This window comes from Meleagris gallopavo, chromosome 1 (genome assembly GCF_905368555.1).
Source record: "Meleagris gallopavo chromosome 1, MGAL_WU_HG_1.1, whole genome shotgun sequence".
Classification (NCBI taxonomy): domain Eukaryota; kingdom Metazoa; phylum Chordata; class Aves; order Galliformes; family Phasianidae; genus Meleagris; species Meleagris gallopavo.
In genome coordinates, this window is record NC_139404.1 from 82,756,773 (window position 1) to 82,778,663 (window position 21,891).

Consider the following 21,891-nt stretch of genomic DNA (forward strand, 5'->3'; position numbering starts at 1 on the left):
TGAGCCCAGAAGTCTCGGCGAGTCAGGAGGCACACCGAGCTTAACGCTAAAACAGCTTTCTCAGCTGAGAGGAGTAAATCGGGGTCTCCTTCCTTTAAATCTTCGCAACCGTGGGCACCCAAGCGAAAAGCAGGCGGCTTTTTGAGGGCTGGAGCGCCTGAGGCGTAACCGGCGGCAGCAACGGGCAGCCGAGGCGACCGTTGGGGTGCCGGCAGTCCCGCCCTCTGTCCCCGCCAGCCAACAGCAGTGCCGCCTCCTCCTGCCCTTTCGAAAGGAGAAAAGGAGCGGGGGCGGAGAGAAGGCAGAGCGCAGCGGAGACTGGCTGTCCCGTCCTGATCGGGCGGTCCATCCGCAGGCGCTCGGTGTGATTGGTCGGTTTGCAGGGAGGGGGGCGGGGTGCTTGTGCGGCAATGGAGGCGGTTGTGTGCGCGGAGCACGGTGAGGGGTGGTGGGTAGGGGGGTATTCTGAAGGAACTCTGCCGGCGGCGTGTCTAATTCGTCCCGCTCTTCTCCGCCCTGCAGGCTCCCTCTGCCTTCTGAAGACCGGCGTCCGCGATGGCCCCAACAAGGGGAAGAGCTTCTACGTGTGCGGGGCTCAGGGCTCGGCGCCGTGCGGCTTCGTCCTGCCGGCTGAGTGCGTGCGGGGCTGGGGGCGGGAAGGACCGCGGGGCTGAGAGAGTCCGAGGGCTTTGGATGTTGACCTCAGGGGAAATCTGCATCGTGTCAGGAGTTGTGGGCTTTATTTTCTTTGCCAAATCGTCTTTGAGAAGATTCTCCGGGTGTCGCGTCCCGAGTCAGTCTTTTGGCTGTCGCTGTGGCTTTGATGGCTCGTGCTGTGTTTATTATTCCTTTCTCCGTTTCAGTGTTCCTCCTTCGTACTGTTTGGTCCATGAGGGGCACATGGTGGAGCTGCAAATCCTGGTTCAGCAGCAGCACAGAGATGTATACCAGTAAGTTTCTCCAAGCAGAAGCTAAGGTTGGCTGTACAGATGTGGGTATCTGGAACTGTGTGGGGATGGCTGACCTGCACTTCCCTTCTACAGCTAAAAATGGCCTCTGGCCTTGGGGCCTTCGCTTACTCTTTCCAAAGTGTTCTTTATTTTTTGTTAGTATAGTATATTATTTTTTGTTAGTAGTATATTCAATTATATACACCTGAGTGATTCATTAACGCTTCTTTTTAACGGAATTGAATGTAGTTTTGTTGTTGGGTTCATCAGAGTTTCCTGCTGATTGCATCAAATTCAGCTGTATTAATTCAGATTGAGTTCTTGCAGCTGACCTTGTTGTCTGCCCATTTTAAAAATACCTCTCTTAAGTCTGTCATAGAATTATAGAATGGATAGAAAGGGACCTAACAGATCCTCTTGTTCCAACCTCCCCGCTGTGGAGACATGCCAGCCACTAGATCACACTGCTCAGGAACCCATCAAGCCTGAGCTTGGATGCCTCCAGAGATGGGGCATCTTCAACCTCTCTGGGCAGCTTGTGCCTGTGCTTCACTACCCTCTGAGTGAAAAATTTCTTCCAAACATTTAACCTAAACCATCCCCTTTTCAGTTTAAATCCATTACCTCTTGTCCTGTCATCATCTACCTACATAAAAAGTCAGTCCCCCTCCTGCTTGTAAGCTCCTTCCAAGTACTGGAAAATTGCAATGAAGTCTCTCCAGAACCTTCTCTTTTCCAAGCTAAACAATCCCCATTCCTTCAACCTTTCATCATAGGGGAGGTGCTCCAGCCCTCTGATCATCTTCATGACCCTCCTATGGACCCCCTCCAACAGCTTTGCATCCTTCTTGTACTGGGGACCCCAGGCTTGGACACAGTACTCCAGATGGAGCCTTACAAGGGCAGAGTAGAGAGGGGCAATCCCCTCTCTCATCCTGCTGTCCACCCTTCTTTTAATGCAGGATGCCATTGGCCTTCCAGGCTGCAAAGTAGGGCTGCTCTCAAGGAATTAATCTCCCAGTCTCTAGTCATATCGAGGATTGTCCCAACCCAAGTGCAGCGCTGTGTTCTTGGCCTTATCGAATCTCATTAGGTTCTCCTGGACCTACTTTTCAAGCCTATCCAGGTCTTGCTGGATGGCATCTCTTCCTTCTGCTATATTGACTGTACTGCTCAGCTTGGAATCACCAGCAAAGTTGTTGAGGGTGCACTCAATCCCGTAGTCTAAGTAGTCTGTGTGGCATAATGGTAGAATAGCCATTTTTTCATGCCTAAAAATCATGAGACTTTGGAGCATCTGGACATCAGACAGTGTTTTTACTTCAGCAATTTGTAGCACTCCTTTAGCTTTCATTTCAAGATTTAAAATGAACTGGTGGCTCAGGGAGACTTTACTGCAGCCTTTCAGTACTTGAAGAGAGCTTATATGCAGGAGGAGGACTGACTTTTTACATTACAGATAGTGACAGGACAAGAGGGAATGGCTTTAAATTAAAAGAGGGGAGATTCTGATTAGATATTATGAAGAAATTCTTTACTCTTAGTGGTGAGGCGCTGGCACAGGCTGCCCAGGGAACTTGTGATGCCCCATTGCAGGAGGCATTCAAGGCCACGTTGAATGGGGCCTCGGGCAGCCTGATCTGCTGGGTGGCAAACCTGCCCATGGCAGGGGCTTGTAGCTTTATGATCTTTAGAGGTCCCTTACAACCTAAGCCATTCTGTGGTTCAAAACAACCCCCATACCCTAAAGAATTATATTCAGGAATGATAATTGGGTAGCAAGCATTGTTACCATCATTCATGATTTTTGCTATGCAGAAGTCTGGATGTAAATCTCAGATCGAGTAGTGTTTTCAGTGCCATGCTAGTTTTTAAAGAATGGCTAGAGCTCCTCTAATGGCACTCTCACTTCAAATCTTGCTTTGTTCTTTGACAGGTTGTTTTACCGATGCGTTAACAGTAAGTTGAATGGGAAGAAATGGTGTGGAAGTGTGCCATGGCAGGTACGAGTGTTTTATGTATATATCAGTATCAACTTATTCCAGTGTAACTTCATTCTAACTGCTATAAATTGCCTCCAAGATCACATAGTGAGACTTTGTATTTAATAGTTGATATCCTTATTAGTCTGTTGTCCTCCGTTTGAGACTTCTGACTTCTAAATTGTGGGAAGTAATCACTGCTCTTCAGTCTTCCAAAACAAAACAAAAAAAAAAAGAAAACCCTTGTGTTTGCTTTCCAGCCATCCTTCTTTCCTGAGAACGGTGCTGTTAGGACTTGATCCCCAGACAATATGGGAATAGCTAAGGCAGCAGGAAAGCAGCAGTGTTGTTTCTTTTTTCCTTGCAAAATGTTTATGCTGCCCTTGTTAAATTGTAGGAAAGATGATGTTCGTAGAGAATGAAGCCTTGCTTGAAGTAATTGGATTGTGTGTATAGTTAGCAAGTTTTATTACTGATATATTAGCACTTACCTACTTATGTGTATTGCAGGATTCAAAAGGTACCAAACCATCAAAAAAATCAGAATCACAGCCCAAGAAGGCACCTGTCTTCAATCCCAGTGGCCAAAGAAATCCATTCAAAGTGATAGACAAGAATTGTGAAGCATCATCTTGGAAACAAATTAAGCAAGGCAGTGGAGAGGAAAGTAAAGCAAAAGGAGTTGAAGCGGAAAAGGATAATGTGGTGGAGTCACATAAAGAAAAGAAGTCCACCTCTGGTTCTTCCACAGAGAAGGAACATCCAGAAGGACTGAAAACTGAAAAACAATCCAAGGGATGTAGGAGTGATCCAGAACTTAAGGGAAACACAATATCTGAATCTAAACTTTGTCTTTCTGAGACTTGGAAAGGGGAAAACACCCATCAGGATAAAGAGAAGTCTGAAGGAAGTGGCAGGGAATCCAATAAATCCGAATGTGTGGAGAAAGAGCCAGGTGGCAGATCTGAACTCTTCCCAATCAGTTTTGAAAAGCAAAGTACAAATAGCAAGTCTCTAGAGAAAGAGAAGTTCAGGGATAAAAGCTTAAAAAACTGTGGGGATAAAGAAACCAGAGTGAAAGAATGCATTGGTGGAAAGAGTGGAGAGATGAAACCAATACCAAAAGAAAACACGACTTCCACAACAGTACCACAAGCAGCATTGCAGCGTGCTCTCCCAAAGCAAGGAGCAGAGGCAGCACCATCCAAGACACAAGTCAGGCCAGGCCTGGAACAACCTGCTGATGAAGTTTCTGACAGTGACAGTGATGAAGTAGTACTTGTTTATTCCTCATCAGATGAAAGTGAACCTGAGAAATCAGTTAAGGGTTTGCAACCAAGAGGGGTTCCTGCAGGAACATCAGGGAAGAGTACCCAGGAGACATCTTTGCTAGGAGCTGCAGCATCACTTCACATGGAAGGACCCCGAGACCCTGAGGCTCTTCGTAACCATCTTGAAATCCAGCTGAGGCAGAAGAAGGTAACATATTTTACCTCTTATTCCTTACTTTGTTTTGTTTTGTTCCCTATTCAGGGTGACTTCTTTCACTCGTGACAGCGATCAGAATATTATATCCCCACACAGTAGAACTGCTGAAATATTTGGAGCATACAAGAGAGTGGGCTATAGGTAGGGACATAAAAACACATGCCAGGCTTTTTAAGCCACTTACGAGACAGTGACCTCTCAGTGTAACCATCTGCATTTGGATATGCTTAATTTTAACTTGCTTGAGGTTGTGTGTACCTTACACTTAATTTGTGTAAGACGTAACTATGCAACCGGCTTACCCTTTTTAAGTAATGTGTTTGTTTCTCATAGGCTCGTGTAGAAAGAGTGATGCAGCCATGAAAACTCGCACTAAGATTAAATAAGCCTTCTGTCTGTATAGAAATGTGCACGTAGTTTGGATGCTGGATGCTTTGTGGGATGTCAAGATCATCTGAGCTACTTGATTACCTGACCATCCTGTTTCGTAGGAAAACAAGGAAGAGCCCTGCATCCTTCCATCTTTTCTGAAGTATTCAAATGGCTAATTTCCCTTCTGCTAGAATCCTATTTAACTGCACTAAATGGCATGTAAATGCTTTTGGAGGTTGTAGAACTTCACTCAAATAGGAATTACTGTGGTAGAAGATGAATCTTTTTGAACCTCTAACTCCTTGATTGTTTTCTTCTTGGCAGGAAGCTCTGTAAAGCACATTCAGGTTTGGGATTGTTTTGGGTTTTTTTTCCTTTTTTTTCTTTTTTTTTTCCAGAATACCTTGGCTACAGTGAACATTCAGGTGCTGCCAGATAAAGGGCAACGGTTAGTAAAGCAAGTACAGGATTTGGAAGCTGCACTCAGTGCTCTTAACATTTCAACGACAGATACTACAGAAAAAGGTAAAGCTGTTTTCTTTTCCCCAGAAACTCTGCAGAATGTTTTGTTTCTCTGAGAACTTGGCAGTTAAGGTTTAACTTCAGCTTTGTTGCAGTGTGGAGCCACGCTACTTATGCAGGACATTGGTTTTGGCAGCTGTGCCTGAACATAAAAGTTAACGTGAGCAAGATAAGCAACTTCTGGTTACTCCAGACAACAAGCAATCACAATGCCTTATGCAAGATCTCATTTTAAGCAAGATTCTTCTCCAGGAAGGAGGGAAGAAATCAGATTTCTTGAGCCATTTGTTTTTGAAAGATGCTTCTGACAGGAACCGTGGAACACCGGAAACATCGTGCACAACTGACCTTGTGTAGGCACTAATCTGATCACAGTTGCAAAGCTCATTGTGTTTGTATAAACCATACACTGAGGCCTGAGCTGAACTGCATTGGCTGTCAAGCAGGAAAAGGCTAAGAGCTTGCATGTGAACAGCTGTGGTGGCTCAGCCAATGTGGTAACCCACTACCCTGCTGTTAGATCACTATGGCCAGTTAATAACCTTTTGCAAGCCATTGGGCTAAATGAAGGCCCTTCTTTGTGCTGTAAAGCAAGGCTATGAGGTCCATTGCTCAACGTCTTCACCCTGCAATTCCTTTCTTCTTAAGGGGAGAACAGTGCAAGCAGTGGCCGTTGTGAGGAACCTTTGCCTAACTCGTTCAGCAGACCAGGTGGTACGAAGCTGATAACACCACTGCCTCTTGGGGATCATAAGGCAGGGTCCTCTTCAAGCTCACACAATCACCCCTCTGCTGCTGCCTTGGGTTCCAGTGAATATTTTGGCCGTGGTTTTGGAAGTAAGTATTGCAAGCCTATTCATTAAAGAACACTGACAAGGACTAGGCCTGACAGAATCCTGCAAACTGTGAATATGTAACAGTTACTGAAATGTTTTTGTTAGCACGAGCTGCATATTTTGCCCTGGGCATCTGTAGCTACTGTGATAAATGCCTAAGATGAAAGATCTCCAAGGGAGAGTTAGCTATATAAAAACACTTCATGTATAATACTTTATCTTTTCAGTGAACTCTGGTGTGCAGAATCTGTATGGAGGAAGAATGACAGAAGACCGAATTAGGGCCGTGCACAGCGCAACAAGTGATGCCATTAATCATCTTCACAAATCTCTAGAATCCTGTCCAACAGAACAGACAGTAGCTGAGGATCCCTCCGGTTTGAAAGTGAGTTGACAAGGATGGATTGTAGTAGGACAGCTCAGCTGGATGATTTGCTACAGGAAGCAGAAGTGTCTGAACTTCGCAAGAAGTTTGAACTTTTAATTCTGTCTCATCCTCTCAGGTTCCGCTGCTGCTGCACCAGAGACAAGCACTTGCATGGCTGCTCTGGAGAGAGAGTCAAAGGCCTTGTGGAGGAATTCTGGGTGAGCAACAGAATGGGAAAGTACCTTTTTGAGGGAAAGACTTAGTACAGCAAAAGCTTGGCATGTAACTTACTTTGAGGCCAATAACTTGTTATTTTGTAGATGTGTAAAGGGGCTATTAACCCATTACTATATTATATCCTGAAACAGACGTGTATTTCTGTTTTCAGTATTGCCAGGGTGTTTGCTGCTCTGGCAATTACTTCAGTGTAGATGTAAGTTAGGCAGACACATTTCTGTGGGTCATCATAACGTGCATCTCTCTCTTTCCAGCGGATGACATGGGCCTGGGGAAGACTCTAACAATGATTGCTCTAATTCTGACCCAGAAGCAGGTGAAGACAGAGAAAGGAAGCAAGAAGTTAGAAATGTGGCTGTCCAGAAATGGTACAGAATTGTTTATATCATACAATAGATACGTTCTGATGTAATCCCACTTGAAATGCATGAAGCATTCTGGTTGTAATTTATATAGGTGAAAGACCACAAAACCAATAAACTCTATCTGTTTTTACTTCCCTTCTGTAGGAACATTCCATTGGGAGTAATGTTTACTGTACTCCCTTGCAAAGCCTTTCTCTTGATCAATGGCACTGAGTGTGTAGGATTTTCCTGCTCATTACTTTATATACTCCAGGCATTTTTATTGGTTATTTTACCAAATCAGATAAAATCAGTTTTGAAAAAATGTTGAATATTTGTGTAATTTTCATAGAAAAGGACTTTAATTACTCCTCACCTCTCTGTGACTGATCTTTTTTCCTTACCTTCATAAAATTATTTCTTTGTTCACAGAGATACAGGAGTTACAGAGGGTTTTTTGGCTGTTTGTTTTTTAAGAAAAGTTATTGTTTCTGTGTCAACAACCTGTCACTGTCCCCACATTCATCTAATTACTTATGCTGGGTTTTTTTTGTGTGTTTTGAAAGTTTCTTTGTCAAAACAAACAACCGGGGTTTTTTTTAATGTGTGTTGTTTGTGTTTTTTTTTTAACATGGCTCAAAATGGCGAGGTCAGTCTTCTAGAACAAGAAAGAAGTGTTTATTTGAAACCGTTTTCTGAGAAGAGATTTATTTCCTGACTTCTAATCAAATCTTATTCAAAATGCCTAGATTTATAGCAGAACTCTGAATGAGTTACGACAACGCTTTGATGTCTAAGTAGAATTTTTTTCCTCCCCAAGCTGATAGTCCCAGGAGTGTGATGTGGAGATAACTGCTTCAGAAACTGATCACAAAAAAGTGGATCAATTTTCCTAACTGTCATGACTATCCAAAATTCTAGAGTAATGTGACGATGCTAAAACCTGCCTGCAATATTTCCCTGCAGATTCTACTGTTATCCCTTCATGCAGCACTTTGATCATCTGTCCTGCATCCTTGATCCATCATTGGAAGAAAGAGATTGACAGACGAGTGGACTTTGGAAAACTGAGGGTCTATTTGTACCATGGGCCAAACCGAGATAAACATGCAGAGGTGTAAGTGCTAAACTGTAAGCATGACCAAGAAAAGTTAAATATACTTTAACAAGAGACTGTGTTCATCAGAGTTGAAATTCAGTGGCAGTAAAATGTTGGAAGAACCTGAAGTATGGAAATGTTTAGGGTTCAGAGGGTCAGGCTGCTGTTTGCTCTTATATTTTATATAGCAAAGCCTTTATGACCTGTACCCATGCCAAGTGGTTCTGGTGCAGGCTATTATTACTCCTGGTAACAAAAACAGTGTGTGTCTTCTAATGCGCATCTCTTGTTTGCAGAGATTAAGTAGCAGTTTCTTCCACTCTTGTGCTTTGTAGTTACATTATCATCCTTAGGTGTACATCTGAAACTTTTCTATACCGCTTCAGGCTATTCTGAGCAGTTTTTCTGTGTACCACATTCTAAGAAATGTTCATCTCACATGGTGTGGATTCTGTCTGATTCTTACTGCCTTCTTTAGTTTGATGTATCTGCTTTCAATATCTAGAAAATGGAGACCATCTGTCATTCCTGGAGTGAAGTTCAGTCTTCTATACAATTGCATATAGCTCTTGTAGAACCATGTTATTCTTAAACCTTGAGCATGCATTTTGTCTGCTTTGCAAAATGAATTCTTTGTTAGTTCTTGCTTCTGATTCTTACTGTTCCTTGATGCAGGCTCTCTGAACATGACGTTGTTGTCACAACCTACAGCCTTGTCTCTAAGGAGGTTCCCACAAGCAAAGAGGAGGGGGAATTCCCTGCTGAGGACCATGAAGTAGAGGTGAGAAGCCATGATACTGATAAAAGATTGTATGAATGTTTTTGTTCTGAGGTGATGCAAGCTGTTATTGTTTCACACCTAATGCTACAATGAGCAGTAGGCAAGAATCTTTTTTCCATAAGTACAGTATTGTGATTACAAAATAAAAACAAAGACAGGAGAGAAAGTATTGTGAGGTGCAGAGAGATGACGTGAAAAAAATACAGTCAACCTGTTCTGTTGTGCTACAGAATGCACAGCTGAAATATATTAAAAAGTAATTTTAAGAGTGCAGTGACGAATCATGTACTCTTTGAGACAAGACTATGAAGGATGCTAGAATCTGCTGCTTGCTGTTTGCTGTTAGAAGCACTAATGCTCCTTTAAACTACCAGAAGCCTGTCATGCTCAGGCTCTGAATCAGTTTGAACTGACATGGGGGCAACTTATATTCTGTATCCGTGAAGAAATGGCAGTATATTTGCTAGACTGTGAAAATAAAGTGATTGTTGAATGCCAGTTGAACGTGGGTACGCAGTGGAGAGGAAGTCCCTTGCTGGATTTTTTTGCTTCCAACCTCTGCGTGCAGATCCATGTGTAGGTCTTAAAGCAAACAAGTCTTTGAATTTCCTGAAGCCTTTAGGTGGCGTCTAGGGAGATCCTGTGTTTATAAGCCTATAAGTTTTAAAATCTTTTATTTATATATGCCTCGTGTAATAGTTATGTGTTCCTTTGTCCCAGCCTAGCAAAATGTTACTGATATTCACTCTTGGGAAGGAAGGGGAGATAAAATGTTAAAAGCCAAAAAAACCAAACAAACAAACAAACAAACCCAAAAAACCAGGAAAATACTAGAAATAGCCACCGTGAGTAAGCAAACACATATATTTCAGATTAGAAAATTTCATGGAAGCATCGGAGAGGTGATTTTTTAAAATAATCTGCATGGCTCTAAGAGCTCAGATTACTGCTATCAAAAAGAAAATGTTTCTTGCTGGAAATATGTTTGCTTGTGGCTCTCTAGAAGTCTTAGTAAGGTTATTGCTCTGTGTTAAAAATTTTTTTCTCTTTCAGAGTGGGTCAGCTCCCTGCTCCCCTCTCCTCAGAGTAGCTTGGGCTCGAGTTATATTGGATGAAGCTCACACTATTAAAAATCCAAAGGTTCAAACCTCCATAGCTGTGTGCAAGCTGAGAGCCACTGCCAGATGGGCTGTCACTGGGACACCAATACAGAACAACTTACTGGACATGTACTCTCTTCTGAGGTGAGGTGATTTCATGTGAGGCACATGGATAGCACTTCAGTTCCAGTGATTCTTCACTGACAAAGTGCTGAAGTTGTTTCGAAGTTGAAGTGATCTCTGAGGTAAAAGGGATAATGAGGCAGAGGCAGTGAATGAACCGGACCATGTGCTACTGCTGTGTGTGTAACTATTCTGCTTTTAGGAAACTCAAAGTGAAAATTACTTAAGATCTCCAATGTTTTCAAGGAGAATATCCACAAAACCAATGTTACTGATCAGAATTTTTGTGCAGTAATACTTGTTCCTAATAATTTGGAATTGACAAATGAGTATGCTTTTTGGCAAGTGGATGTGCTTCTTGACGTGCTTTGTTTGAGTTACAATGGGCTAAGATGATGTTATGGGTATGCAATCAGAATGTCACTTTCGCTGTGCTACTGAGGTCGGGCCTTTGACCAAACAAGTTATAGATGTCATTGAACTGAAAGTGTTTTGTTGCTCCTTGCTGAATTAGAGACTGTTTGCTTTGGATAACAAGGAATTTTGTTTTGGTCACTCAAGAGTAACTGAAGAGCTTCTCTTCACTTGAAATGAAGTTCCTTTATCTTCTGTGTTAGGTTCCTACGTTGCTCTCCTTTTGATGAATACAAGGTGTGGAAATACCAGGTAGATAACAACACTAAGAAGGGAGGAGACAGGCTAAGCCTTTTAACTAGGAGCCTCTTATTACGGAGAACTAAGGAGCAGCTGGATTCAACTGGAAAGCCCTTGGTAAGACCTAGGCAATCATCTCATCACTTTCCTTGCAGTTAACTCTTCACGTGCATATTTGCTAATAGGTGGGTTTTCCTGTCTACTGCACTCTTTTGAGGAAGAGGAATAAATCCCTGTGGGATGCTGTGTCTGCTTATCCAGAATGCAGAAATATATGGAAAAATGAAACCTTGTAGTTATAAATCAAGTGCAGAAGAGAATGTGTCAAGCAATTGCAAGTGGATATCCGTTTAATGGAGAGCTAGTCTAGGTCTCTGAATGGAAGCTGCAGAGTGTGAAATGGGTTTGGTGTGTACTGGGGCATTGACTTTCTCCATTATTCCTTATAGATAATCTGTTAATCTGAGTTGTAAGTTATCAGTGTGTCTGTAAAACTTCAGGTGTCATTTCGGTTACTTCTGATTCTGAATGGGAAGCTGAGAAGCTACTTTCGCAGTGCAATAAATTAATTCCTCCTGCTATACAGCAGCCCATTCTTAGTTCTCAAGCCTTTTGTTAGACTTTGAATAAAGATTTTCATCCTGAGTGTTAACCAGGTTACTCAGAATTATTTGTGTTGTGTCATAATTAATTAATATAAGTGACTTCATAGATAGCTGTTTTTTTTTTCGTTAGAGACATTGAATGTTATGTTAAATATTGGGATACTGGTTTTTGTGATGCTGTATAAGATCTTTTGCATTACATATATCTGATGCTGTGTTTCTTCAGGTATCTTTGCCCCAGCGTAGCATGCAGTTGCATCAGTTAAAACTTTCAGCAGAGGAGCAGTCTGTATACAATGTGCTCTTTGCAAGATCCAGGTATGAATGTGGAAAGAAATAAAGTATGCTGTGTTTTTGTTTCCTACTGATATGAAAAATTAGAATGGTTAATCCATTTCAGATAAGAAAATCTTTTCAACAAACTGAGGTTATCCTTTCCCCCTTTCTGACTATTTGTCAAACATAGAATTGCAGAATAATTTTCATTGAAAAAGAAAGTCTGGTTCCAGCCCTCCTGCCATGGAGGAACTCTTGGAACTGTGACAGTAATTCTTAAATGATGATGTCCCAGCACCTGTGTAGGAGATGATTTGTCTTCTGTACCTTATGATACTTGTATGATCTGAAGTTATGCTGGCCTCTCTAGATGGCTATAAAGCAAACCAGCAGCACCTTATGTTCTCACAGGGTCTCTTTCATCAGTGCTATTGTAAAGAGACTTCTTCCCTTGTAACTATATATTTAAAGATATCCTTTTGTATTTTTATGAAGAATGCTGTCCATTGGGCTGTGACTCCTGTTATTCTCAGGGTATTCTGATAATCAGGCTTATTAACTTTGTGCTTTCCAAAATGGATCTTTCTTTTTGATCTTGTTAAACAAAACTCTCTCTGACTTCAGGAACGTACATTAATAGAGCATGAGAAAGTAAATAATTAATGAAATGTTCCTTAATGCATTGACAGCTTGCTTGTTTAGCTCAAGTGCCTCTTACCTTTTTTCTTGCTATAAATTCTACAGTCTTTATCTTATTTTTCCAGGTCAACGCTACAGTCTTACCTAAAGCGGCAAGAGCAGAAAAATGAAGGCAGAGAGCATGCTGGGAGTAACCCATTCGAGAGAGGTTTGAGCATGCTCAATACATTTGCAGAAGTAACTCTTAAGTGCACAGTTAATGAGGAGGAACAAAGCTGGCCCCGTGGGGCATCAAGATTTAGAAATTCTTTGGAAAATGCTTACCTGCTTCCATGCTCTTAAGAAGAATTTGGTTTGGGGTTTGAAGCTCTTATGATGCCTCCTCTTGCTTAGCTTTCAGAGAAGTCCTTTTTAGATATTGAGGAATCTGCCAGTCTGTTCATTTGCTGTGGGTAATAGAGGAAGGTATGAATCTGTTCCCACTTTTGTGGCTCTGGGAAATTTTCGTAACTTCCCTGGCTCCCCTTCTGAAATAAAGGTCTAATTGCCCAAAGAAGAGTTGTCAGTATAAGAAATGTAGTACTTTGATTTGTGTTGTCACCTTTTTTTTGTTTGTTTGTTTGTTTTTAGTTTTGTTTTTAAGGGAGATTGAGTTCCAGTGTTAAATCAAATGTGTGTTTGTGTGCTGATTCAAAATGCTTGCTGGGCAGTGCTTGGAAGAACCTCCAAGATCTCCTGTTGTTCTCTGTTCATTGGCAGTTGCACAAGATTTTGGGTACAGTCAGAAGGAATTTCTAGCAAGCTCTCAAAGTGCTTCCCAAGTCTCAAGTACTGCCCACGTCTTGTCTATGCTGTTGAGGCTCCGTCAGTGTTGCTGCCATCTCTCCTTACTGAAAGTGGTAATTGCGTTGTATTGTAATAGTGGTGGTGAGGAGGGGTTTACTCAAGTGTTTGTGTAAGTTAATGAACTTTTTAACACTGTTGGTTCACTTACGTAGGGGTTTATGAATGGACACGTTCAGTAGGGTGAGCATACATCTTACTGAGTTCCCCAGTGTGACCTGTGAGGGGAAGCAGTGGTTCTGGAAACAGTTTTATTGGCATCAAATAAATAAACAGACTTTTAATGGCAAAGGAAAAGATAAGTCTTGATCTTAACCAAGTCTTGAAAAGTGTGCAAGTTCACAACTACAGCCTTTATCAAGGGCTTCTGTGTGATTGAGTTCTGTAAGCACCTTGACTGAAGTTGCCTTGCATTAAGGAGACTGATCTTTCAGAAGTTTGATGCTCTGCAGTATAAAGCAGCTGTAAAGTAAGTCCAGATACTAAGAGAACAAGCAGAGATCTATTCCCTAACATCTTGAATCTTACAGATCTTGAGTGATGTGGGATGATTCTGAGACCAGATCACAGAAGATGGCTGGGTTCATGTATTTGCCCTACAAAGTCCTGCTTAGGAATATGAGGGTAAAGAGACTGTTGGTCTGACCCAGTAATGTTTCTTTATGGTGTTGTATTCATATTGTCTAACATAGCTCCTTTCCAACTCACTGACTTCAGCAGACATTGCACAGACTGTAGATCAACACTGAATTTGATCTCAGGCTTGGCTGAAATCTCTTATTATATTGCATTTTTCTTGCAGGCTCTGGACAAAGTTAATTTGACCAGTGAAGGCCTTTCTCTCTCCATTGAGGAACAACTTAGTGCTTTGACCCTGTCTGAGCTCCAGACTCCTGATTCAAAGACAACAGTCTACCTCAATGGCACAGCTTTTAATACAGATCTCTTTGAAATCACCAAGGAGAGCACCAAGGTATTCTGATCTCCTGGCCTCCCTTGAGAAGCTTGGTTTCAGAACTTTTCCTTTTAAACTGTTAATGAATTGTCACATGTTGCAGATCAAGGTAAGCTGACAGTTTAGGTGTAATCAGAAGTTTGATGGATACGTCTAATAAAGCTGCGAGAACTTGACAATACTGATGAAACATCAGTGAAAATCTTGAGCACTGGATTCACAGCAGTTTAGAAAATTGTTACATGTGAGCATGGTGCTTGTGCAGAACAAGAGGAGAGGTTGCAATAACTTCTCACAGAAATGCTGGACTTTGTAAAACATGTTTGTATGACTTCATTTCTTACTTATAATTATGAATGTATCTTGAATGTCTGAGAATGGTAGAAGTCAAATAATTGTTTTGATCGCTTTCTGTTTCATGAAAAACAGCTAAGCATGACTTGGGTTATGATATCAAGCACTTTTTTTTTTCCTGCAGGTATCTCACCTCTTAGCTGAACTGAAAACTATTCAGAGTCACCCAGAGTCTCAGAAAAGGTTAGTAAATGTGCCCTTTTATTAAGTCTCGGTGATTGAGAGAAGCATGTCTTTTAACTGTATTTGTAGTTTAAAACAACTGAATACAGATTCCAGGAAGGTGAAATGGAGAAGCTACTATAATATATGAAAGCTGATTGAGAAAAATCTAATAAAACATAAGAGAACAAGTTATAAGAAGCAGATTAGTGTAAATGCAGCAGGGGAGTGTGTGAGGAATATTGAGCTTTGAGGCCCAAGCAGACTCTTTTCTACCTAAAATAGGATAGAGAAGAACTTAATCATGCAGAGAAGTGTTTGTCCTCAGCTCCAATCCTACTGCTTCTAGGGGTTCATGCTTGTTTTTGGTAAAGAGTGTTGAATGTACTTACAGATATGTGGCTGGAAAGTAGTTACAGTTGTGTCGTTATGTACAGGGCCTGGTGGGTGCAAACTCTCTTCAAAAGAATATTCCTACCAAAAGAACGAGAACACCAGCATTGCTTTTGTTCTCTAACAAAAAACTTACTGAATAATGACTGCCTTCCAAAGTGTTTAATCCAAAAAACGTGGGGAGTGAGCGACCCTGAGAAATCCAAGTTTGGTGTTTGCTGTTGATTCATTTTGTGGAAAATGCTACAACTTGAGATTGATGGCTGGCAATGTAAAATTCAAAAATAGTGGTGAAAATAGAGTTACTTTGACTCAAGTTTGTTGATTATTAGCCCTGTGCAGCAGGTTGTGGCACTACACTTAATAATAGTGAATCTATTTCTGAATTGAGAGGGGACTTCTGTGCCCAGATTGCAGTTGGGTATAGTGCACTGTCCTCTTGGGTGAGACACTTCAATAACCACGCTCTCAGACTACACGTAGGATCTGTTCTAAACTCCTTGTTCTCTTTCTCCAGTGTTGTTGTGTCTCAGTGGACGAGCATGCTGAAAGTTGTGGCTGTGCACCTCCAGAGACTAGGGCTGAAGTATTCAGTGGTGGATGGCTCTGTTAATCCTAAACAGAGAATGGATGTGGTTGAAGAGTTCAATAACAATCCCAAAGGGCCTCAGGTATGAAATCGTGGCAGGGAAGCAGTTACTGGTACTGTTATGAGCAATAACAAGAGGTGACTTCATGATTTCACTTGCTGGCACTGCTTTCATTTGGATATCTAGATATCAAGATCAACAGGGAAAGGGGTAGCTGTAAAAACAGATGTAGAATTAATAATGTCCAGGAGCAGCTGTGGAAAGTTCCTTTGGATGTTGACTGTTCTGAATTGAACCTCTGACTTAAAAATTAGTACAAAGGCTGACCAAATCTTCCAATCAAATGATGCATTGAATAAGCTATGGAGCCACTTAGCTCCACGCAGGACAGGTTGGTTGTTTCCAACTCCTGTCACTGCGCTGGAAGATATCTCTTTCTTTATATCCCCTGCTTGCCAAGGAACCTTAAGATTTTCTTGCTGTTCTGCAGCACAGCTGTGCCCTTGTGCCAGGCTGTAATCTTTTTTGAGAAGAAGGATAACAGCTGAAACGGTGGATGAAGACAGATTTAAGAAGAACGTATCTCACCCCAGTATAAGAATAGAGAGATTGGAATTGGGGTGGGTTTCAGAATAAGGTGACCTCACTGTAATTTCTTTCACTTTCAAATATAAATATAAATAATAAATATAAATATAATAATATATATATATAATTATTTTTTAATGCTAGTGAACTACAGTGTTTGGGCTCTTCACGAAAATAGTTCCTAGTCTGTTTTTGCCAAGGGAAGGAAACTTGCCAAATATCTGAAGAAGTCTGAATCCAGATTCATTATTCATAGTGGTATACTTTGATCTAAACACTTGACATCATTGTAATTTAGGCAGGACAGGCTGCCTCTTCTGAGGACAGATCTGTGACTGGGAAGGGAGTAAGTGATGCATCAGCTTGTTTACTTTTCTGGATTTCTTAAACAAGCTGCTATCTGGAAAGCATCTTTCTCCTTCTGGATTTGAACTTAAACAGAGGATGACTTCTACAAGCTATATGAATAGCTAAGTTCTTAAACAAAATCAGTGTTTTTAACATACTATGAAATTCAGCAACATATATATATATATAACAAATAGCTCTGCACTTAACATATTCAGTTCTTTTCTTGCTGTACAAGAATCTTCTCTCAATTGATCATCTGTTGTATTCCCTTTCCTCCCAGCTACTCATCTTTTTCTAAACATTAGGTTATGTGTAAGCAATGTGAAATGAGTGGCAGGCCATTTCAGTCCAGTTGCTTGTGTTTTAAGTAATCCTGATTCTTAATTCGTAGCGGGTGCTAATTGGTGCCACTGTTAGCACCAGGCTGTCATCAGAAAGGCCAGTCATTTAAGTGGGGCATGAAGAGAGGATGAACTTTGCAGTCCTTTCTGTAGTCCTTAAACATTTGTCAGTATAATAGATGTGGAATGTTAAGCTGGTCTCTCTTAGAGCCATATCTTCTGATCTCTTCTCTTAGAGCCTTCTGTGTCTCATTAAATAACATCTGGCAGGCTTCCAGACATATAATAAATATATACATATAAATAGGATAAACAGATCCTTTGATATGGTCTTTATTTCAAATTAATGTGGCATATATGAAACATTAATTTTCTCTTATCTCTGTTTTGGTCTTTGAAGGTAATGTTGGTCTCCTTGCTGGCTGGAGGTGTTGGCCTGAACTTGACTGGAGGAAACCACCTCTTTCTCCTTGACATGCACTGGTAAAGAAAAACAAAATTTCCATCTATGAGAAATTATGTAGGGCATGCTGCTTTCTTCCACACCATGTGTGTTGTGACTTCTGATACAGCTGAGCAGAAAGGAATTGTTCAGCTGAATGTAAGGGCTAATGATTAGCTGTAGAAAAGTGTTTTACTGTAGTCTTCCTCCACAATACTCTATCTTGGATTTGTCTGTCCAGTGCTCACAGACATGAAGTACAGTCCTGCTGGGCAAAAATCCCTAGCTTAAATTTCAAGTTGTAATAAATAAAAGTACAGTAAAGCCTACAGGGAATTTGTATTGAAATAAATAAGGTTGTCTTGAGCATTGTCAGTAAGCATAGCTAGCGTACCTTGGGTTTTACAGAGCTATGAAAACAGTATGAATTCCTGATATTTATGTTGTTTCTCATCATTCAGAACCACATTTTATTTATTTTTTACTATCCTTTTGCAAGTGGGAACCTCCAAAGCAGGCTAGCATGCTTTGGTACATAATCTAGCAATTGGGTAGCATTAAGGAGATATTTCTACAGTAAGGAAGCGACTCCCTCTGTGTGCCAGCCATTTCTTATGTAATGTTCTTGAGCAAAACCTTTTTCAGAGAATTTTCCTTCCTGCTTCACTCTTTGCTCAGCAGCTCCTCAGCTTCCTGTCAGCATTAACTATTGGTCAGAAGCGAGGGGCTGTATGGGACACTGGTTTAATTCAGACAGCTGATTTTGTGTGGAGTTGCAGCAGGTTATTTCTCCAGGAAGTAAAGTAACCTTCCTGGTTTCTGGGTAACTTGCAAAGGAAATAGTGTTGGGTGCAGATTGGTCATCAAGCTAGTAAAGCTGAGGTAACCTGGGGGGAGGCTGTAATTCTATAAAAGAAGAAAACAGAAGGCTCTGGAGGTAGACAAAAAGAGCAGTGTAAAGCCACCTGTATTTCAGTAATTCCTGAACACAGCCTAGGGGCTTATGTGAGCCGTTTCTTTTCTTGCAGGAATCCTGCACTGGAGGAACAGGCCTGTGACCGCATTTATCGAGTGGGGCAGCAGAAGGATGTTGTGATACACAGGTCTGCACCTGTAAATGGAGCTGTTAGTCATGTACTGTCATGTCTGGCTTTAGCTTGTGAAACAAGACCTTCCTTTGAGGCTTGTTCCCTTACTTGAGGCTGGACACAAAGTCAGACAGTGGGACTGAGAGAAAGTGCAGGTTTCTTCTGACTATTTGATGTTAAACTTTTTGGTCTTAGTGGTTGTGGTGCTAAACATTAAAAAACAAACAAACCCCACCAAAACCAAACAAAAACATACCAACACTGGGGGCAGGAATAGTCTCACATCTTACTGGCTCTTCCCTAAGCAGATCTGTCTTGGAGCATACAGTTTTATAATTAAGCATTGTAGGATGATTGGGAATCTCATGGCAATAAGCACTTGGGATGCTTCTTGATGTTTTTTTAAATTGGTATTCCAGAGGTAGCCACCATGCTCCCTAAGCCTGGACCTGTCTATTGTAAATAACGTATAGAGCACTTCTAACAAGTGGCAAGGTTGGCCTATAGGAAAAGCTGTAGTATCTATCTGTAATGTTAAGATGGGGAAAGATAGCTCAGTTATTGTAAATGCATTCAGTTCAAAGCACCTAAAATCTGAGATACTGATTTGTGTATAATGCTTTTAGTGTAAAAGGTGCTATCTGTTATCACACCACCATTATGGGAATTTATCATAAAATTACTCTTGCTTCAGATGGTCATCGTTGAGGCTTAAATTATATCAGACTTTTATTTGAAATGTTGTAACATCTATGTGAGAACTGCTGTTTTTGTGGGTGTGTATATTTTGTCAGTTACATACTAAGCCGTTAATATTTGAGACAAACTTGGACATTTACAGAGGAAGTTGTCAGCATTCTGTAAGCCATAATTTTTTTCCTAGCAGTTGATGTGATGTGGCTTTGGATTTTTCAGGTTTGTCTGTGAAGGAACAGTAGAAGAAAAGATTGTACAACTCCAGACCAAGAAGAAAGGTCTCGCCCAACAGGTGCTAGCAGGCAAAGGGGAAACCTCAAAGCTCACTCTGGCTGACCTCAAAACTCTCTTTGGCATCTAATTGTCCTTTGCAATAGAAGTGGAAAGTGATGTTATACTTTCAGGTAACTGAGCAGACAGGACTGCTGTTCTAAGGTGGTTGTTTATTTTAAATAAATAACTACATTTTTGTAACTGTTCTAGGAAAAAGAAAGGTTACCAACGTTAACAATTTGGTACAAAAATGAGATTGTGTATCCAAAAGTTAATAAAACCATTATAAATTAAGCTATTTTAAACACTTTTAAGAAAATATTAAAAGCAAATATTTGCTTATTTCTTGGATTCCTGTGTACGTTTTTTAGTTAGAAAACTTTCTTTCCTCTTCAAGACAGGAGGAACACAGTCCTAAAGGAAACGAACAAGAGAGATGAGTGTGAGGGAGAAAAGATCAGAAACAAAGCAAGCTGGGTTGGCTTGAAGAAATCAGGAAAAAAAGTCTTTCTGAGGATAGTGGTAAGGGCAGATGATAGCAGCTTTGGAATCTGTCAGTAACAAAATGAAGGAAGGATGTAGATGAATACTTTTTTCATTTGTGCTTCTCAGGGCTTTTTATATCTAAGTGAAGATGCAGTTTCTCTACTATGCTCAAAATGTTGATTCAAGCAGAGGAGTAGATTTCTCTTACGTTCCTATGAAACAGAACATATCCTGAGTTTCTGATTATTTCATTCTTCTAAATACTAAGTAAAGCAAGGTTTCTCAGTGCAAACCTTTCATACTGTAGAATCATAGAATGGCCTGGGTTGAAAAGGAGCACAATGATCATGTCGTTTCAACCCCCCTGCTATGTGTAGGGTCAATCGCCAACCACCAAACCAGGCTGCCCAGAGCCACATCCAGCCTGGCCTTGAATGCCTCCAGGGATGGGGCATCCACAGCCTCTGGCCAAGCTGTTCCAGTGAGACACCACCCTCTGTGTGAGAAACTTATCCTGCTACCTCTCACAACCCGGATTTATTCAACGTGGATCTATTCTTTCTTGAGTGATGCTTTTTTATTATTATTATTCAGTTGGAGATGAGTTTCAAATCCCATCTCTCGTATCAGAACCCGTATGTGCAGCTGAGCAATGTTTCTAGGCAAATATTTTTCACTGGTAGCAAAATTTCCTTGCTTTCATCTCCCCCATCTTTGTCCATAACCACTCTATATTCTGCCCTCTCATTGATTAGCCATGGGCCCCGCGCAGGCCGAGGTGGGCCGACTGGGGGCCGCCAGCAGCGCGTCAGGATGGCCGAGCGGTCTAAGGCGCTGCGTTCAGGTCGCAGTCTCCCCTGGAGGCGTGGGTTCGAATCCCACTCCTGACAATCGTTTTCTGTTTTTGTTGTTGTTGTTTTTTTTTCCTTGCTCCGTGGGCGCTCGGCTGTGGGGCCGCGAGACCGCGCCGGTACGGAGGACGGGCGGAAGGCAGGAGAGGGCGGGGAAGGCACCTCCAAACGGGAAGCCAAGGGCGGGGGGCTGCGGAGAGAAGCGACCATTTCGTAACGCGACGAGCGAGCGGAGCAGGGAGGAGGGTTCGCCGAGGAAATGCGTTATGCCTGCGCTTTTGTTCCTGTCGTGGGCAAGGTACTGCCCGAGGGACTGCGCCGGTGGTCGCGGAGACGCCCGGACCCGATTTGGTGAGCGGGATCAGAGGTGGCACGAAAAGCATAAACAAGATGGCCGGTTAGCTCAGTTGGTTAGAGCGTGGTGCTAATAACGCCAAGGTCGCGGGTTCGATCCCCGTACGGGCCAGTTTTTGTTTTGCGACCCTGACCGGGTTTTTTTTTATTAGCAGAAGCCAAATTATTGGAACTCTAGTGGAAGGTGAGGGTGCGATTTGAGGAACACCCCCAGGGTGAGCGCAAGCATCTCAGCCGCTCTGCGACGAGCACAAGTGGCTGCCGTCATCTGTTTTCCCCGCTGCGCCCAATCAACTGTTGGGCGACAAAAGTCAAAGGCACCGCTGGGATTCGAACCCAGGATCTCCTGTTTACTAGACAGGCGCTTTAACCAGCTAAGCCACGGCGCCGGGCAGGCCGCAATCGTGTGGGCCGCGCCCCGCCCAAATGGGCCGCGGTGCGTGGGGGGGGGGAGGGGTGCGCGGGAGCGGCTTCACGAAAGGTGAGGTATCGCGCTGAGCAACTTTCCCTGCTCTGAGCTGTGGGTGGGCCGTCCGTAACTCTCCCATTTCGGGGAGAAAACGTTTGTAGAAGAGCTGCGGAAAAAAACAACAACAACAAAACAAAAAAACAACCCAGCAGTGCGGGAGGGAAGTCGGCGCCTCCGGGTGGAAAAATAACAGCTCCGTAGTCGGCAGGATTCGAACCTGCGCGGGGGGACCCCAATGGATTTCTAGTCCATCGCCTTAACCACTCGGCCACGACTACCA

The 21,891-nt window shown here is 42.2% G+C and overlaps 1 protein-coding gene and 4 non-coding genes across 7 annotated transcripts; 3 read left to right on the forward strand and 2 right to left on the reverse strand.

Moving 5' to 3' along the window:
• The first annotated feature begins 323 nt into the window (after positions 1-323).
• On the forward strand, positions 324-19,793 carry TTF2 (transcription termination factor 2). Of its 3 annotated transcripts, XM_085238166.1 has the most exons (23): positions 324-438; positions 523-634; positions 864-950; positions 2,887-2,953; positions 3,443-4,411; positions 5,191-5,317; positions 5,963-6,151; positions 6,378-6,535; positions 6,654-6,735; positions 7,009-7,122; positions 8,065-8,215; positions 8,873-8,978; positions 10,032-10,222; positions 10,819-10,972; positions 11,687-11,778; positions 12,501-12,583; positions 13,135-13,274; positions 14,021-14,191; positions 14,652-14,710; positions 15,600-15,753; positions 17,353-17,435; positions 18,423-18,497; positions 19,398-19,793. In XM_085238166.1, exons 1-23 carry the CDS (start codon positions 411-413, stop codon positions 19,537-19,539), a joined length of 3,534 nt encoding a protein of 1,177 aa, XP_085094292.1. In that variant the 5' UTR covers positions 324-410; the 3' UTR covers positions 19,540-19,793. The 3 variants fall into 3 exon arrangements, 2 of the variants coding, with proteins under 2 accessions (XP_085094292.1, XP_085094285.1); XM_085238159.1 differs by having other exon boundaries at positions 396-634; XR_014886913.1 differs by lacking the exons at positions 14,652-14,710; positions 15,600-15,753; positions 17,353-17,435; positions 18,423-18,497; positions 19,398-19,793 and adding an exon at positions 13,749-13,842 and having other exon boundaries at positions 14,021-14,160.
• A 951-nt stretch (positions 19,794-20,744) lies between these two features.
• Positions 20,745-20,827, forward strand: TRNAL-CAG (transfer RNA leucine (anticodon CAG)). Its single transcript has one exon. It is a non-coding gene; the product is annotated as a tRNA-Leu (tRNA).
• Positions 20,828-21,180: 353 nt separating this feature from the next.
• On the forward strand, positions 21,181-21,254 carry TRNAI-AAU (transfer RNA isoleucine (anticodon AAU)). Its single transcript has one exon. It is a non-coding gene; the product is annotated as a tRNA-Ile (tRNA).
• A 203-nt stretch (positions 21,255-21,457) lies between these two features.
• On the reverse strand, positions 21,458-21,531 carry TRNAT-AGU (transfer RNA threonine (anticodon AGU)). The gene has a single exon. It is a non-coding gene; the product is annotated as a tRNA-Thr (tRNA).
• Positions 21,532-21,807: 276 nt separating this feature from the next.
• TRNAS-AGA (transfer RNA serine (anticodon AGA)) lies at positions 21,808-21,889 on the reverse strand. The gene has a single exon. It is a non-coding gene; the product is annotated as a tRNA-Ser (tRNA).
• Positions 21,890-21,891: the final 2 nt, after the last annotated feature.

Excerpts from the sequence above, each read along its gene's own strand:
- TTF2 (XM_085238159.1), top strand. The coding sequence starts at position 411 with ATGGAGGCGGTTGTGTGCGCGGAGCACGGTGAGGGGTGGTGGGTAGGG. Across the intron at positions 11,779-12,500 it reads GTGCTCTTTGCAAGATCCAG|GTCAACGCTACAGTCTTACC; the intron begins GTATGAATGTGG and ends TTATTTTTCCAG. Across the intron at positions 17,436-18,422 it reads TTTCTCCTTGACATGCACTG|GAATCCTGCACTGGAGGAAC; the intron begins GTAAAGAAAAAC and ends CTTTTCTTGCAG.